General features: G+C 38.2%; 2 protein-coding genes across 3 annotated transcripts in view; both read left to right on the forward strand.

Moving 5' to 3' along the window:
• The window catches only part of LOC135072717 (muscle-specific protein 300 kDa-like), a 101,602-nt gene extending 88,821 nt beyond the window's left edge, over positions 1 to 12,781 (forward strand). Inside the window, exons 3-11 of one of the 2 annotated variants that reach the window (XM_063966745.1) lie at positions 2,208 to 2,269; positions 2,793 to 2,888; positions 4,012 to 4,188; positions 9,047 to 9,210; positions 9,566 to 9,842; positions 9,932 to 11,112; positions 11,231 to 11,437; positions 11,903 to 12,136; positions 12,537 to 12,779. In XM_063966745.1, the coding sequence (XP_063822815.1) occupies positions 2,208 to 2,269; positions 2,793 to 2,888; positions 4,012 to 4,188; positions 9,047 to 9,210; positions 9,566 to 9,842; positions 9,932 to 11,112; positions 11,231 to 11,437; positions 11,903 to 12,136; positions 12,537 to 12,717 (2,579 nt within the window). In that variant the 3' untranslated portion in view covers positions 12,718 to 12,779. Of the gene's footprint in view, positions 1 to 2,207; positions 2,270 to 2,792; positions 2,889 to 4,011; positions 4,189 to 9,046; positions 9,211 to 9,565; positions 9,843 to 9,931; positions 11,113 to 11,230; positions 11,438 to 11,902; positions 12,137 to 12,536 lie in introns of both variants that reach the window. The other variant, XM_063966744.1, reaches the window with a different exon arrangement.
• Positions 12,782 to 12,977: 196 nt separating this feature from the next.
• The window catches only part of LOC135072716 (muscle-specific protein 300 kDa), a 46,249-nt gene continuing 40,375 nt past the window's right edge, over positions 12,978 to 18,851 (forward strand). Inside the window, exons 1-3 of the mRNA XM_063966743.1 lie at positions 12,978 to 13,063; positions 17,598 to 17,841; positions 18,279 to 18,458. Of these exons, the coding sequence (XP_063822813.1) occupies positions 13,044 to 13,063; positions 17,598 to 17,841; positions 18,279 to 18,458 (444 nt within the window). The 5' untranslated portion in view covers positions 12,978 to 13,043. The remainder of the gene's footprint in view (positions 13,064 to 17,597; positions 17,842 to 18,278; positions 18,459 to 18,851) is intronic.

An 18,851-nucleotide genomic window follows, 5' to 3' on the forward strand; every position in this document is an offset into this window, starting at 1 on the left:
CATGGTGGCATAGTCCGATGTTTTAGCAAGCTGAAGTGATAATGGGCAGGACACATATTATACAGAAATGATGGCCGAGTGGAAGCTACGTGCTAGAAAGCTCAGTGTAGAACGTCCTCCCACAGTAAGGCGCCGGATGCAGGCCGCTACCAACCGGTCATTATGGAAATCATTGGGAGAGGCTTATGTTCAGTTGAAATGATTATGATGATGACAAAATGTTATGGATGTATACTAAAGTTTCAAAAAAATGATTTTTCACGAATTATTGTGGAATCGTTGCATTTTTTTATAACAACAGATCATTGTTTTTGTTATAATATGATTATTTTCTTAATTTAGAGCCAATTGTACATAAATGTCATAAATTTTATTTCTATTTTTGATTAATATGTAACAAAATCTGATTCATATGGGCACAAAATATTTGAACGTCGATATCTTGAAAACTACATTACAAAAACGAGTCCCTTATCCAAATATATGTTATTGGGTGTACCTATTTTCATATGAGTCTATGTTACAAACCTAAAATTGAATTTGAAATTTGTCCATATGAATCAGCCGAAGAATGCGATTTCGAAGAAGTGCCCATTTACGACACTCACTCACTCACTGATGATCATCAAAATAGAACTAGTACTTCCCATAAACTCAGAGAGCTGAAATTTGGTACAGAGTTAGGGTTTAATGGCCACATAAAGGGAAAACTATAAAAACTAGGAAAATCGGAGATCTGGAGTAACACCACATTCATAGTCAATACTACTCCCGCACCGTGGTGTTCGCCTGTATCGCTCACCGCTAGATGGCGCTAGCACTAGCAAGCGGTGCGGTGTCCAGATTTCTTTCCTTTCTAGAGCCCCCCGTCGATTAAGTTGAATGTTGTGTAATTTGCATTTCGTTGATTTCGTTGATTTCGTTTATTATATTGTAAGGTTCGCTAAGGTTATGTTATTAAAACAATTCTGATTCGTTGTCCATTTTAAAGGTCGTTGAGTTTATTTGTGTTTAATAATCGTAAAAAAATGTCAATAAAACGACGACGTTAAATAATTTTGCCACTTTCTACAAAAAGAAGTGAAATCCCACCAAAACATTCTGTAAAAAAACTAGCCAAGTCTCGATAGAGCTGCTTGTTTATCTCTAAAAAGTAATGAAATCTAGACAAGTGCCAAGTCTATGGTTCCTTACTGCGATTTCTTTATTATTATAGTTAATGTTGTGTGACTTGGCCGTTGACAATATTTATTAAGATAATCATACATAAGTATTATTGAAATACGCAGCTTTATTAAACCTACAATTGTTGGTTATTGATGAATCAACGTTTTCCAAGTGGAAATTTTCCATCGTCAATGGGTAGCGGTTCTGGTGACAGATTGGTGCAATGGTGTCATGGAGCACCTGGTTCTGTCACCCTTCAACGGACAAGTCACACAACATTAACTATAATAATAAAGAAATCGCAGTAAGGAACCATAGACTTGGCACTTGTCTAGATTTCATTACTTTTTAGAGATAAACAAGCAGCTCTATCGAGACTTGGCTAGTTTTTTTACAGAATGTTTTGGTGGGATAATTAATTAATAACTAGCTTTCCGCCCGCGGCTTCGTCCGCGTGGAATTTTGTCTGTCACAGAAAAACATTATCGCGCTCGTCCCTGTTTCAAAAAGCAGAATAAAAACTATTCTTAGTATGTCCTTTCCCGGGACTCAAACTATCTCTATACCAAATTTCATTAAAATCGGTTTAGTGGTTTAAACGTGAAAGCAAGACAGACAGACAGACAGTTACTTTCACATTTATAATATTAGTATAGATAGTATAGACTAAGTATAGAAGTATATATTTAGATTAAATGGCACAGGCTTCTTTAAGCTTAAAAGGAGGCATCGATCACTACTACTAATTATAAAAAAAATGTCATGAACACGGAACCAATTAAACTTTTTACAAATGTCAGAAAGTTGGTTTTAAACTTCCTTTAAATAAAGAATTACCTAGGTAACTAATGTTTTACTGGCCGGTAAAGAATACATTTTTCTTTTCTATTTTCTTTTGTTTCTTTTTACGGAATTCGATAATGCCATTAGTGTGCGTATTTAATTTTTTCAATGAGTTTAGAAAAAGGTTTAGTTTAGTTCTATGTTACATTACGTGTATATCGAGAACATCTAATAATTTTTGGTTTTCTTTGTTTCAGATGAACAGGAAAGAGTACAAAAGAAAACATTCGTCAATTGGATCAATTCACATTTATCAAAGGTATGAATTATTTTCTCCAACAGTATTCATATTTTAAGATATTTAATAAAATTGTTTTTACTGGTGTGTTTTTTACTCAATAAGTATTTAACTAGGTTACCTAGTTAACTATGGAATATTAGGTCTTCTTTTTAGAAACCTAATTCTTCCACTGAAACCTTTTCAGCCTTACCAGTAACATCAATTATCTACAGGCAATTTAGATGTTGTTTACAGATTCTAAGAGCAAAACATAAATGAAATGAATGAAAACTCTTTTCGTGTATCCTTGATTTGGATTTGAGAATCCAACTTATATAGTTCCAAAATAGTGAACTGTCCTATCGATGACATTGACAGTGGGGCGCCACCGTCAATACCGGATCGCTGGTTCCGATTTTTGCCATGTTGGAAACCATAATAGTTGAACGATGGTAGCGCCCCCCTGTCATTGAGTTTGGCGGGACAGTTCAGCGTGGGTCATCTATAACTATACCTACCTCGTTATTGATAAGTACAAGCAGTAAAACGTATGTTTTTCCAGCGTGTGCCGCCATTGCGTATCGACGACCTGATCTATGACCTGCGCGATGGCACCAAGCTGCTCGCGCTGTTGGAGGTGCTGTCTGGAGAGAAACTGGTAAATATTATTATGTACTAATAGCTGGCCCGGCGAACTTTGTACCGCCATAAATGAAAAAAGACTTATCCAATTTAGTGCAGACGTTTGGAAGCTATGTAATTAGGTAGTTACCTACTCACATTTCCGCAGTTCAAGTTAATACACATCTGTGTGCGTATAACGATTACTTTCAAGAACTAAAATTTTCATAGATTTCTTTGGCGTACCTTATTCGCTAGCGAGCACACCTAACGTAAATTCATGGTGAGCTCATCTAAATTGGATAATTTTATCAGACTCAGCGTACGTTTTTGGAACTTGCCAAATTACTCCATCAATGCAACCAATTTTCCATCCAAGGCATTGTAGTCTGGATGGCTTAATCCCGCACAATAGCGTGCGATCTGATTGCTATATAATGAGCCGTAGTTTCCTCGTATAAAGTAAATTAATAAAGGAGTCAATGATCGTACCTATATCCAATTACAAAAAATAATTTATACACCTAGTTATTTTTCTTGAATAAACAAGTATTTAGGGGTCAACGATTTTACAGCCAGTTTAAAAAAAAGATATCCAATATTTTATTTAACTTTGTATTGTAAACCAAGATTCGTTCAAGCTAAGGTGTGGCGAGAAGACGGTCAGTAAAAAGATAATTATAGCTTAGATGACGTTGAAGAACAGGACGTGTTTGCGGAATGCTACCTGCAGTTGGACAAAAAGTTTGCTACCAATATCCAAGCAGATCTGGACCAATATTAGCTCCAAGTTATAGGCGCATTAAGTACCGAAGCGTGTCTATAACTTTAGGCTGCAAACATTTTCGTGATGATGATGATTTTTTGATTCGGAGAATAAAAACCAAACAAGGACGAGTCAAGTAGTTATAACTTTTTTTATTTAAAAAAGGTAAATTGTATCGTAAAGTTGAATGATGTATGAGGTTGGAATTTTGTCATCCTGACTTAAAATAAGTTTTAGGAAAACTAGAATGAAAATGTAAGAAAGTTTTGTGATTTTATACTTATGATGGTGGAATACTCCTGAAGAACCATCGAATCTGTTGTAGACTTAATAATCACTAAAACATAATTTTAACTATTATTATGTAGAATCTAATTTTATGTCCATCTTTCAGCCAATGGAAAGAGGTCGCGTCCTACGCCGGCCGCACTTTCTATCCAACGCCAACACGGCTCTCCGCTTCCTGGCCGGCAAGAGGATCAAGCTGGTCAACATCAACGCCGCCGACTTGGTGGACGGACGACCCGCCGTCGTGCTCGGCCTCATCTGGACCATCATCTTGTACTTCCAGGTAGGATGTGGGTTCTTGGGAGTGGTAGAGTCGTTTTATTTGAAACTGAGAGCAACAGGACTCAAACACGACATTTATTATGTACTCCTATAGACGACAGGAAAATCGACTGTGCAACATAAAGTTTAATCTACAGCCTGACGTAGGCTGTGTTGCTACAGTCGTGATCACAAGCAGACTGGTGACGCAGCGTCTGAGTGATTGAGTCCCATTGCTCTTAGTTTTAAATGTAATGGGACGCGGAAACGTAGAATCATTGTTCCTATGATGGGCAGACGGCGATATGACAGTAACTTGTTTTCAATTTAAATTATTGCAATGATGCGGAGTCATGATCTTAGAATTACCTTTTAAATAAACGTAAAGAAAAGGTTTGATGGCAAAACAACAATTTCTGTCTTCATATTATTATAACCCGAAGCCTGAAACTATATAGGTACTTCGACTAAATGGTTGTTACAATTTGAATGTTAAACTCTACATTGATATAATTAGGTAGTATTTAGCAGGTATCTGTTTAAGTTAATCTATATACCTACATGACTAAAGATAGTCACATCATTCATTATCTTTACCTATTTAATATGGATGTATTGAATGATTATCTAATTTCGCAAAAAACTCTATCTATTGAACTGTCAATCGCTGTTTCCATAAAATACGTAGGTAGTTTTAGGTAACTTTTTAGATGAAAACCAACCTAGAGTTCACTAAAAAGTAGGTACAAAGACTAGATTAGGCACAGTAACAACACCGATTGGGTTTTGTAGGTAGACAACACATTGATATTTCTGTGTTTTGTAGCCGAAATGATCACTTTGTAAATTGGAAAAAAAATATCAGTCAGTGTATATTTTATTTTCTGCTTTAATTTCGATGTTATTTATGCCCTATTGACAACACGTGTATTTATTGTTGTCTCTTTACTTTCTATCTTACCTACTATTACTAGCATATTCATGAATTTCACCATTAACTATTATAATAATAATAATAATTATTATTAGAATAATCAAATTCAAAATTATTGTTAAAAACATGGGCAGCCAATAGCAGAAAATTGTCATTTTATTTGTCCTTGTATTATTGTAATATATGCAAATTTAAAAGCATTATTATTAATACCTTTAATCTATGTAATTTTATTAGTAGTATCAGTTTTATTGGCAATGTTACTAACCATTTTATTATAGTAACATGATTTTAGCAAAATGGTCATCTTATAAATAAATATTGAATTGAACTTTCAACTTAATTGATAGATTTTAAACGAAAAATAGAAGATCATTTTGCCTCTATGATACGAATTAGTGGCACTTACCAGTGTATTTTGAGGATAAACCATATTTATCTTCCTTGTTGTTAACGAAAGTTGTTGGTATATTCTCATCTTAATTGGCTTGAACATATTTTGTTTGCGCAAGCTTCTCTCAATTTATTGGACCCACAGGACAGAGAGCCAAAGGTAGGTGAATGCTGTAAAGCTTTTAGATTATTTTGCACCACTTTATGTTAATTCAAAGGCCCACGTTCTAATTAATCACTTCATTTAAGAATAGTAACAAGAAGAGTAACTTTTTTGTAAACACTGTTATTGAAGTTCTGAGCATTCATACGAGGGTAACTGTGGAAAATGTGGAAATAATAACTTTACTCTTTGAAACCATTACGATGAAGGCCTTTGAGTTAATGTTAATTGGTACAAACACCTATAATGCGGTAGAATTAGTTACTATCATTGTAGTAATTACTTAGTACCTACTATTGAATGTGCTTTGGCAATTAGATTACCTATGTAGTTAGTATTCTCTCTACCAAATTCCTTCAGCAACTTACCTACAATTATTTTTTTAATCTTTTCTTACTACCTACTACCAATACGAGTATGTTGATATTTTGTAATTCCATTGTTTCAATATTACCATAGATTCATTTTTTTACCCTATTTAAGTACTCGTAACAAATCCTGCTTCATAATCATAAGTGTGCTTCGCGGTGCCTTCAATAAATGTGCTGGCAAAATCTTTTCATAAAATTATATTGCTACAACTTTGTTTTATATTTCTGCTATTGGTTGAATGAGAACCACTAATTGGATTTATTGATTTGATCAGTCTCACGACACCGCATTGTATGTACAAGCACAATGCAAACAAACGCACAAACAAAACTATTTATGCAAAGCGTTTTCTTAGGTAGGCCGTAGACATTTACAAAAAAATGATTTGCGCAGTAGTTCAGAGTCAGCACTATCATTGCTAAACAAATTGTGCGTCACTACTTGATCTTGCAATGCACTAAAAACTTTGAAGATGTTCAAAGTTAACCATAACTTTGCTGATTCATCATTTGTCAATAATTATTAAGTTATTTACTGTGGTATACTTTGTCTCCCAATGCGTCTGGCCTACAAGGGTAGTGTAGGTCATTTATTTATCTAGTAAACTCTAGCTAGAGGTTAGTTACGCCCGTTTTCACCATCAATCCCTAATTTTTAAGTGACCCCTATGGTAACACAACAGGAATTTTGTTTTCATAGGGGTCACTTAAAAAGCGCAGGACCTACGATCTCATAAAGATAGCGGGAAGGCGCTGGATGCAGGCCGCCAACAACCGGCCATTGTGGAAATCATTGGGGGAGGCCTATGTTTAGCAGTGGACGTCCCATGGCTGAAATGATGATGATGATGAGGTGACCCCTCATCACCTTAATTTATAATTAGGTATTGATGGTGAAAACGGGCATTAATGACATATCGAAGATGGGTGATGATGTTCGCCCTATTCCAAGTTCGGTATTTAGGTAGCCTAGGAATTGAAAACAACATGAATTTAAATTACAGAATTAATTTTTAATTATAATATTTCGTTGCTGTATCATTTGGGTAAGTAAGGAATTGTGCATGAGTACACGTGAGTCATGTGTGATGTGTGCTTAGTGTTAGTCCTTAGGGAGATTAATGGTGCAAACATCCCGTTCAATTGGGGAAGTCAATGCACTGGATGCATGAATTGGTTTGCTCTGGTCTGGACATTTCGACTTCGTATTAGAACTTTAGCAATACCGATAAATTTCGTAAGTACTCTTTATTACCTTGGTAGAACTTATGTATATGGTTATTTAATAATCTTCTTGGGGTGATGTGACTCAGATGAGTTACTTTTTCTGTAACTTGATAGACTAGGAAAATCGGTATTTACAAATGTTTGATAGGGTACAGTAAGAATAATTAAATATTGGATCGATTAGTTTGCCAATGAAGCTTCAAAATGATTCAATATAAGCAAGGCATAGGAACAGTACATTCGATTAAGATCAAAATTTGGCACATAGTCACAATAAAATGATAGACCTGGTGCTCTTTAAATGTCTCTATCTTATGGACTGGTCAAACAGTTGGAATTTGCTGAGAAGGAACTATCTCTAGAATAGCTAAAAACACATTCAAATGATTTAAGCTGCAGAAATCATAATAGGCAATAAATTATCATAATAACTAAAACAGACAGCAAATTAAGCCAATGATATTTTGTATATCGCCATGTTTTTGGCGACAAGGTCAGATGTGCATGGACGACTGGTTCCGCCAGTTTTTGTCGTCGCCAGTATTATTGTTTATGCTAATGTTGTAACCGTCAGTTTGAGCAAAATACTTTAGTAAAGACTCATGGTTATGTTACATTAAACTATGTGTTTATAATATTTTAAGATGAATAGCAATATAGGTAATACTGAATGCAAGCTAGATGAGTAGGTACATAACTTTTAATGGTATAGCCTGACCAGGAACATAAAAACCCTCGCCATGTTGCGGAAAACTAATGGTACTAATTTCTTTTAATGGCAACAGTAACTGAAAACTTCATTGACATGTCACCTTGCATGTCAGTCTATTGCTGTCAAAGTGTAAACAAACTTTATTTTAAATGTGCGCAATTGGTTTTATGAATTAAATTGCTAAAATATTTTTATAGTCGTGAAAGAAAAGTGGTTCACAATGTGTTAAAGTATTTGTCGAAGAGAAATACTAAGGGTTCGGACAATATTTTCATTGAATAATGTTTCCGACAAAGGTTGTCAAATTGACTGACATGTTTATCGTATAGTACAGTCCACTATGAAAATTAGCTGTGGTTTGTTTCAACTACCTATTTTAAAAATTTTGTCACTTTCTAAGTGTTGAATTTTATGGGATTGGGAAAGAAGTAACCGAGTTTGAAGCGTTCATGAGCAGACATTGCAGTTGAATATTCAAGTTCTGAATTTGATTATTGATGAATAATAAAATAAATCTACTAGCTCGATTGATGGTTTCATTTAATTTATTTAAATCAGGTTACCTATAATAATATTTTTTCGTTAATTTATGAAAATATCAAATTAGCCCGTAATCCTGAATCCTGATACATAAAGTTAGCCTATTAATTTAACACAGGTACGACTGTACTCAGTGTTGCACTATCAAATGCAATTGAGGCGCCTCTATGCCAGGGTTTTTATGTTCCTGGTCAGGCTATACCTACTTTATTGGTAATTTTAGTACCGAAGCATAGCCATGTTAAGTAAACTGTAGTTGTTAGATATAGATTTTTATTAACTCCAGAAGATGCCAGTTCCTGTATAGAGGTTCCTGTAGGAATACATTTTCTTTACATTAGGTAGGTAGTTCGGTAAGAACCAAGAAAGAAGAAAAAGGTGTTAGTCAAATAAGTATTCAGTAATGACTTTGTAACTGAAACGAATTTCAACGCTTAGGTACCACGTACGTGGCTCTCTTTTGACTCATCCTCTTTGATATCAGAGAGCAAAGTAAAAACAAACCTTTACATAAGTGTTAAACCATCAAATTGTTTCCAGATCGAAGAGAACAGCCGGGCACTGGAATACCTGGTCGGGTCGCGCTGCGCATCGGTCATGTCCCAGGAGTCGGGGACGGCCACCCCGACTCACAGGGCCGAGGATCGGTGGAAGCAGGGCGCCAGGAAGACCCTGTTACAGTGGGTGGCGAACGCTTTGCCCAAGTAAGTATTTGGTACTCTCAGGTGGTATATTTGGAAGCCATTTCAACTTCTGGTACTGCTCCAAGGCACTATTAAAACGCCAAGAGTAAGCTCCTAATGATCGCACTTTTATTACTTTAATGGCGCCAAAGCTCTTAAGCTTTGGCGGCACTTGCCGAGTCTGTAGTTTCTAGATTATTTAACGTCATATTAACGCTCGAAATTAAAATAACAAGTTACCAGTAAAGTAAGCCACCTTGAACTATAATAAAATCACGGTGATTAATCACAATGTTGTCAAATTGAATTGGTCGCCAATAAATCATCGAGTTGTCTAAATAAAACAACCATCTGACCGATGCTAACTTCTTTACAGGGACTCGAACATCCAAGTGACAGACTTCGGTCCATCCTGGCGGGACGGTATCGCGTTCCTGGCAATCATTGACGCCATCAAAGCGAACCTGATCAACTTAGCGGAGATGAAGCGGAAGACCAACAGGCAGCGCCTGGAGCACGCCTTTGACGTGGCGGAGAGCGAGCTGGGCATCGCCAGGCTCCTCGACGCTGAAGACGTGGACGTGGAAAAGCCAGACGAAAGGTCCATCATGACATACGTAGCACAGTTTCTGCACAAATATCCTGAACCCAAGGTAAGATCCTTAACTGAGCCAAGATGTGAGGATTGTATACGGATGTTAGTAGTTACCAATTTGAATAATACATTGCTTGCTTGTTACAGACAACAGGACCAGATGCCGTAGCGGCAGTACAAGAGGAGTACGAATCTCTTAGAATGTGGTTGACGGAGCGCGTCACCACAATTCAAAGGCAATACGACTCGCGAACCCTTTCGCGAAACTACGACGACTACGTGCGCGCCGAAAATGAGCGGCTCGCCCGCGAACCGACATACCAGAAACTCGAAAAACTCATGTACACACAGAGCCTAGTAGCAATAGCACCCAAGTCCTGGCGGGAACTCGTCTCGCTCTGGGTAGAACTAGAGAGGCTGCACAGAAGATGGCTTTGGCTCCTGGACGCAGATTTGCCTGGAGACTTCAAAGTCATCGGCGAGTGGCTTGCACGAGCCGAATACCTTTTATACTTCGACGAAATCCCTTCCAACTTGGACGAGAGAACCGCCGCAATCATAAGCGAAAAATTAGAAGAACACAGCTCATTCTTCGCCAACCTCCCAGAGGTGATCGAGAGATTTGAAAGAGCTTTGAGATCTCCGGAAGCGTCGAGAATCCCGCCAGAGAGATTACAAGATATGAAAGATAGGCTTGAGACTGTCAGTCGAAGAGCACCACAACGCAAAGCCAGATTAAAGTATTTAGAGCACAAATGTTGTATCGTAGCGTTTACAGAACTTACGAGGGCCAAGCTCGCTGCTTGGACCGGTAAATACGGTCGAGTTGACCATGTCCGTGCCTTATTAGATGACTATGACAATTTCGTAACTAAGAATAAAATTTTCCAAGAGTTTGATAGAGCATACGTGGATATAAAGCAAGTAGCAGATGAGTACAAGAGAGTGTGTGAAGTAGATAGGACTGAAGCAAGAGAGATTGATGCATTTTTGAAGGAAGTGTCTGAGACGTGGAGACGGGTAGCCTCAGACGTGAGGTGTGCCCGCAGTGTGCTTGAAGAAGTCATCGCTCACTGGGAGAGATGGAACACGTTGGCTGATGACTTCACCACTTGGTTGGACAAAGCCCAGCATATGCTGAGGGTTTCAGAAGATGAGAGATTGGAGTTCTTCCACGATCTGACTGTATGGAAGGAGAAGCACCAGCTGTTGGGTGATGCGGCAGGATTCTTAGCTGCCACATCCTCAGAAGAAATCAGCTCAGAGATTAAGAGGAAATACGTTGAAATTACTGAACGTTGGGAACGCGTCTGGGAAGAAGCTGAACGGTAAGTTGTTATCATCTACATCTACAGTTTGCTCTCAATGATAAAGTGATAAAACTTGAGCTTTCATGTCTGGTTTTTGTAGTTTAATACCGTCTAATTATCTTCCAAATTTTTGTAGCTACGTTCGCGGAGGAGACGCTCTCCGCCACCGGCGCGAACTGGCCTCTGGCGTGCAAGAGCTGGACAGCTGGCTGGCGGCCGCCGACAACCTGCTCTCGCGCCAGCCGCGCGCCAACACCGCCGACATCCAGGCCTACATCGACCAGCTGCTGCAGCTCAACTCCGAAATAGAACATCATGAAGAACTGTTCAAGACTATCAGCAGGTTTGTTAAAATGATTTGATGTTCTAGTCTCAATAACATCAGGTCTTTTGATCTCGACTGCAGGAGCACGACTCTCTAATTTACCAGAGGCAAATAAACGGTTTGGCCTACGCTCCCCATACTGGCTAGACGAGTTGGGGAGGGTCTAGTCTACATAGCAAGAAATCCTTTTCTAGGTTTGCAAGAGGGTTTAGCCTTTAGCGCTTTAAATACTTTAGGAGCTGCTGTATTCGGTCAATGCATGACTTACATCATCATCATCATCATCATCATGTCAGCCATAGGACGTCCACTTCTGAACATAGGCCTTCCCTAATGCCTCCCCGAATTTTCCTCTACAAACAACGATGCTATGTAGTTATTAGTATGCGATAGAAGCTGAATAAAATATGCTAAATCAAAAAAGTGCAAGATTTCAAATGTAAACACTGTATTAGCAGATTTTAAATACAACTTTTATTCCAGGACTTTCCAAAACGCGATTGCTGAATTACCCCGCGAAGAGGTAGAAGGCAACATGGCGAAACTGAAGCAGCAAAAAGAAGCACTGGTTCGCGTCAGAGCAACGGTACCAGTGAAACTACACCAGTATAGACAGCTTCTGGTACAGCACGAGTCATTAGAGAGCGGACAGAAGGAGATCGGGCAATGGCTAGACAAAGCAGAAGATGCGCTGAGGATGGGCGGAGAGACTCGAAGGTAATTAGTTCTCTTGAAAGTATAACAACTTTCTTTTTTAATTTAATAAAAAAAGAAATTGCACTAAAATAATCGAGAAAGCTTGTGAAATCAGGCCAAGTTTCTTAGAAAGACTGGGGAGATCTCAGAATATGCTTAAATTACGGTCAACTCCACAACAGTTGATTGTGAATAAGTGATAGAAGTGCCTGCGAAAATTGTACAAGTCGAAAGAGTAACACTCATTATCCTCTAATGAGACTGGTAAAACGTGATCATTCTGTTTGCGTGAAATAAAATCTCTTTAGTTAACCACGTTCAGTTGTGCTTGGACTTCGATCTAATCTTAATTCCAAACATCTTTCCATCCAGAATACATAATCTTAATGGAATTCTACTGACCAATTTAAATGATCTACAGGGAAATAGTAGAAGAGCGCTACGAGATCCACCGCTCGTTCTTCTCGCGCACCACGTACTACCGCTCCATGCTGGAGAGCAAGAACAAGGTGTTCCAGAACATCGTGCGCGCCGCCGACGCCGACCGAAGCGCCGACGTCACCGACCAGGTCCGCCACATGCGCGACCTCAACGAGAGGTGAGTCATGCTGGCGAGCAGGAACAAGGTGTTCCAGAACATCGTGCGCGCCGCCGACACCGACCGCAGCGCCGACGTCACCGACCAGGTCCGCCACATGCGCGACCTCAACGAGAGGTGAGTCATGCTGGAGACAGGAACAAGGTGTTCCAGAACATCGTGCGCGCCGCCGACGCCGACCGCAGCGCCGACGTCACTGACCAGGTCCGCCATATGCGGGACCTCAACGAGAGGTGAGTCATGCTGGAGAGCAGGAACAAGGTGTTCCAGAACATCGTGCGCGCCGCCGACACCGACCGCAGCGCCGACGTCACCGACCAGGTCCGCCACATGCGCGACCTCAACGAGAGGTGAGACACTTATTTGTTGGAAATCCTTCTTTCTAGCCATGGTTCTACCTGCCTGCCAGAATCTTGGGAGAACGCGAAGGTACTCCCAATGGACAGTCAACAGCACACACATATCTACTAATATTATATCGACATCAAATTCCGCAGTGTTGAGCTTGATATGCTAAGATATCGTCTATACCTCAAATTATAGTGATCTGAGGTTTATAGGTCACCGTAAGATTGTAACAACGTTTGTTAGTTTAATAGCCTCAGCTATAAAATTGAGAATGTTACTAGGTATGCAAAATCACTTGAAACCTATGTTACAGTTAAGCTTTTACATTTACAAATACATTAGTTTTTATTTCATTCAAAAATACCCAGTAGTTATGATTTTATAGGCATTCAAAGTTCGCTTAAATATTGAGTCCCGCCGACGGTCACGTGACCCCGTGTGACGTGCATTCACAGCGTCCGCTCACTAGAAAACGGATATAAACATACTTAAATATTTTTTTTTTGTAAATACAAACTTATTATACATATTAACACCCAGACTAGGGTGTCCCTTATTTTTCAAAGTTTTAAATTTGTAACGCATAGGTCTTAGTTTTGTTTGTTTGCCTCTAAAACAGTCGGAAATAATTTTTTACTATATTTGGAGTACGATAACCCGTGCCGACTTGCATCGGAACATGTTGCGCGGCAGTAGCGGTGCGTATTCGCGGTATTTGTCATTTGTTCTCATTTAATTTCCTGATTAACACCTATTGTTTGACATTTAGAAGATGGCTGTGGAATTAAGAAGTAATAAAAAAAGTATTTTCTTAGTCGGGGACGTAAATTTATCAAATAATAGGGACAAAGTTACCGTTAATCGTCAAATTTTTGCAGTATTTTTTAACATATTTCGCGAAGTTAATTGAATGTTATTGAAAGCTCTAATCTCATCATTCGGGAGTGTATTGTATTTTGGGAAAAGCTATAAATCCTACCAGACCCTAACTGTGTAAAAAAACTTGTGTATCTTCACCATGCTTGGAGGGAGTTGCAAGAAAAATTATTTAAAAATTCAAGATTTATAAGCGCCGCGGTGAGGAGGATTTAAAAACAAATAAAATATTTTAACAAAAACAAGGCGTCCATAGTGTTAAGGTGTAGACAAAAAGTTAGTAAAGAAAGTAGAAAGTGCAAGACAAAGAAAATTAAATCTATAATATAAAAATGAATCGCAAAATGTGTTGGTAAGCGCATAACTCAACAACGCCTGGACCAATTTGGCCAAATCTTTTTTTTTAATGTTCGTTGAAGTTCAAGGATGGTTTTTACGGCGAGAAAAATTATTAAGAATAAGAATTATTGCTGGAAAACCCCTAAAAATAGCCCTTTTCTTTTTCCCATACAAATGATTTGTAACTAAAACGTAGTCAATTTGAGCTTTATTGCTATGGTATAAAGTTCATATTAAATTACAAGCACTCACTGTTGTCTAAGCAATGTAGGTGTGTTCCTAACGTCAAAGATCATATCTATCAAAACAATGTGCGTGTGTGCGTTGGAGCACAGAATACATAGTTGGAGGAGTTTAATGTCGCGTTCTGAAACTCGCGTTTCTTTTGTATTAGTTTCGGCACGCGAGATAAAATGCATCAGTTTCCACGTCATTACATCAGTCAAACAAAAATCGCGTTACCAACAGTGTTTTATTATTTTTAATATCAAAATCTATCTATACTTATAATAAATCTGTAGAGAGGTCAATTCTGTACATAAAATATATTTTCAAAATAACTATCAGGGGGTGATTAGTGATCGATACTGATGCCAAAAATGCAATCAGTAAAATTTTTGTCTGTCTGTCTGTCTGTCTGTCTGTCTGTCTGTCTGTCTGTCTGTCTGTATGTTCCTTATAGAAACAAAAACTACTAGACGGATTTTAACGAAACTTGGTACAATTATTCTTTATACTCCTGGGCAGGTTATAGGATACTTAGGAATTCCCACGGGAACGGGAATTAGCGGGAAAATCCTTTTGTATGAAAAATCTAAACCGCTTAAGTTAGACGCTTGAAATTTGGCATGCAGGTACCTTAGTAAACTTAAAGCTTAGTTACAACAGGATATTGCAAAATTCCCACGGGAACGGGAGTTAGCGGGAAAAAACATTTGTATGAAAAATCTAAACCGCATAAGATAGACTCTTGAAATTTGGCATGCAGGTACCTTAGTAAACTTAAAGCTTAGTTACAACAGGATATTGCAAAATTCCCACGGGAACGGGAGTTAGCGGGAAAAAACATTTGTATGAAAAAATCTAAACCGCGTAAGATAGACTCTTGACATTTGGCATGCAGGTACCTTAGTAAATTTAAAGCTTAGTTACAACAGGATATTGCAAAATTCCCACGGGAACGGAAGTTAGCGGGAAAAAACATTTGTATGAAAAATCTAAACCGCGTAAGATATACTCTTGAAATTTGGCATGCAGGTACCTTAGTAAACTTAAAGCTTAGTTACAACAGGATATTGCAAAATTCCCACGGGAACGGGAGTTAGCGGGAAAAAACATTTGTATGAAAAAATCTAAACCGCGTAAGATAGACTCTTGAAATTTGGCATGCAGGTACCTTAGTAAATTTAAAGCTTAGTTACAACAGGATATTGCAAAATTCCCACGGGAACGGGAGTTAGCGGGAAAAAAAATTGTATGAAAAAATCTGAACCGCGTAAGATAGATGAAGGGGGGGGGGTAAAACCAAATCCACGCGTACGAAGTCGCGGGCGGCCGCTAGTAAATAAATAAATAAAAAATAGAGCAAATATGTTTCGGAGGTTTGTCGTCATCTCTTACTACGCAAGATTCTATACAAACGCAAGGACATCACGACCAGCTTACCAGCTCTGAGGAAAGCCTTAAGGAACTCTTGACATCCACTTTCCAAGAGGTATATGAGAGTGTTGACAAATTGATTTCCAAAGCAGCCCTGAGCAAGTTTAGTCAACATCTTTGGTACTTCATATCAGAAGAAATTGCCGTTTTATCACTCTTTGATGATGAAGGTAATGAACAAACACCGTCAATTTTGTAGTAAAAGTACAAAGAGATAGTATGTATGATTCTGGGAAGAGATACATTCCATCTGAAGAAGGTATGATTATTTCTATGGTAAATAGGACTTTGTACTAATTTTTTATCCTGTTTTTAATGAATATTGATAATAATTGCCTTATTTATTGTTGCTGGAAAACCATTGAGTGGTTTTGTGTCTGTCAAGAGGATACATTTATTTTCTCGATTGAAAATTGATAATAATTTCCCCCTGAGACACATTTCTATATGAGATAAAGATGTTGCCTATTTAAAGGCAAAAAAGTGCTTTCTTTAGGGTAGTTAATGATACAGCTGAAAGAGCTATAAAGCTTATGCAAGATTTTCATGGTTTGATCACTGCAAAGGAAGAGCAAAAGCTTTTTTTGCTTCGCACAGTGTAGCAAAAATCAGGCCAATATTCAGGAGCATGGAAATCTGTATCCAGAATGTAAAAAAGGGTCCCTCAAAAGTAAAATATATTGTCTGATCTGTAATGTTATCTTCTTTCTATAAATATTTTATAAAAATTAAATATTCTAATTGATTTAGCTACTTAATAAAAGGGGTAAAACCAGCATTTTTCAAAATCTTCAGAGCTCGGTCGGCACGGGTTAATGTTGACGTAGGAAGATGAAATTTTGTATTTAAGTATGTCTGAGTAGTACGAAAAGAAATAGGGGGTATGCATTTCAATATCTAAAAAAATTTTTTTTTCGGCCATATAAGGGACACCCTAACCCAGACCCATCACAGAAATTAAAATTGAACCAAACCCAAACTTGATGCGATTGTGTCGTTTTATTGCGAATTACCTTCCAGCTCCATCATTAGACCCCGATTACTATGTAGAATTAAAATACTCATCAATACAAAACGAACGAGCCCAAACTCGATGCATTTAAGTCGTTTTATTATAGAGTTCCTATGGCCACCTTCCAGCTCCATCATCAGATCAGCTCCATGTCATCATAATATTGCATGGTCATCCAAATCACATGTGTTTGCGAAATTTAAGCTTAATCGGTTGCCTGGAAGTGGGTCTTAATTCAGCTTGCAAGATTCCACCCATACAAATATGAGCCAGTCACTGTAATATGACGTCACGCGCATAAAATGGCGGGCCGGCCGCCGCCCGCACTTTTAAAATTCAATATCTTGGAAACTAATTGACGTATCGAAATAATTCTTTCACGTGTATTTTTTATTTTTAACAGAGAATACAGAAAGCTAAAAAACAAAATTAGTGAACATTCTTCATTTCATCCCATAATAATTGTCTATTTGTTCTTCTCACAAATGAAAAATATCCAGTTCACCAACGTAGATGTTTGGTTTTAGGTTCAAAACTGTCTAAAATAAATTAAAAATCTTCGTCGTAGTAAGTAGAAACATTGTCATATCCAAAGATGAGGTTTATTCAGTCCAAAAAGTATTTACAACTCACATGTTACTTCTTCTTAGATTCGCCCACGTGTCATCCGAGGCTACCCGCCGAGAGTCGGAACTGCAGCGCCTGGTCCGCGCCTGGGAAGACTTCGAGACCAAGAAGCGGTCGGTCGAGGAGTGGGCCTCCCGGGCCGAGGCCCTGCTGGCCGATAACCGGGTGGACTCCAAGCAAGCCGTGGACTTCCACAAGAGGTTCTTCCAGGGAGCCGACGAGAGGGCTGTTTCCGAGCTGGTGCGGTCTGGACGAGAGTTGCTTGAGGTTTGTAAAACTAAAATGCTTTGTTGCAATAGGGAACCGAACAAAAATAATTCGTTAAACTTACTCATAAACCGATAATTTACCCTACTCCGTCGAAGCCAAAAGAAAGGGATGAATATGAATTATTTGTTTTAGCAACCTGTGTATCGACAATTGACTTATTATTATTTTGATAAATAATAATAAGTCAATTGATTCAACATAGACTACATTTAAGATGAACGCAACTTATCTGAGCATTTTGCGTTTCATACTTTTTAATGTCTAGCGATAATGAAATTGATCATCGCTGGACAACAGGATAAGCATTTGGATAATACATGTCTTGTAAGACGTCATTCTGTCCTAGCAGCAAAGAAAGAAATTCAGAAAGAAAAAAATGTTTATTTAAAGTTAAACAGGTTCATCATTTCTAAACAATCTCCTCTTGTCAATAGCTGGTGAACGAAGAAGACCGTCCCCGCGTGGTGCAGACCGTAGAAGAGCTACAGCGACGCTGGCGCGAGTTGTTGGCGCGCGCGCCGCCGCACCTCATGCGACTGGAGTTCCGTTTAGACGAGGCCGTCTTCCACCACTGCATCAAGGACATCGAGAAGGAGATCGTTTATGAGGAACAGGTACATATCAATCCTAACTCAACATCATTTAGCAACAAAACGTTCAATGCTGAACATAGGCTTTCAAAGATTTCCAGATTGCCTAGTTTGGTAGTTCAACTTAGCTCACTGCCAATGCTAGGTACCATCAAGACGTGTATGGACACCTCTGATTTATACCATGGCTAGAGTTGAAACTGGGTAGGGTACTGGCACCAGTAGTCAGCCTTTTAATGGTAAGTTTGAGTTCAAACTCATGTATGAAAATATTAGAAAGAGTAAATTGAAAGTCTTTTGTGTTAATTGACTTACTCATTTATTAAACTATGTCTCAAAATTAACAAAAAATAGAAACTTATCCTTTAATAAAATAAAAAATATTTTTTAACAAAATGAGGCACTTTTCACCAGTGT

Source organism: Ostrinia nubilalis, chromosome 6 (assembly GCF_963855985.1).
Source record: "Ostrinia nubilalis chromosome 6, ilOstNubi1.1, whole genome shotgun sequence".
Classification (NCBI taxonomy): Eukaryota; Metazoa; Arthropoda; class Insecta; order Lepidoptera; family Crambidae; genus Ostrinia; species Ostrinia nubilalis.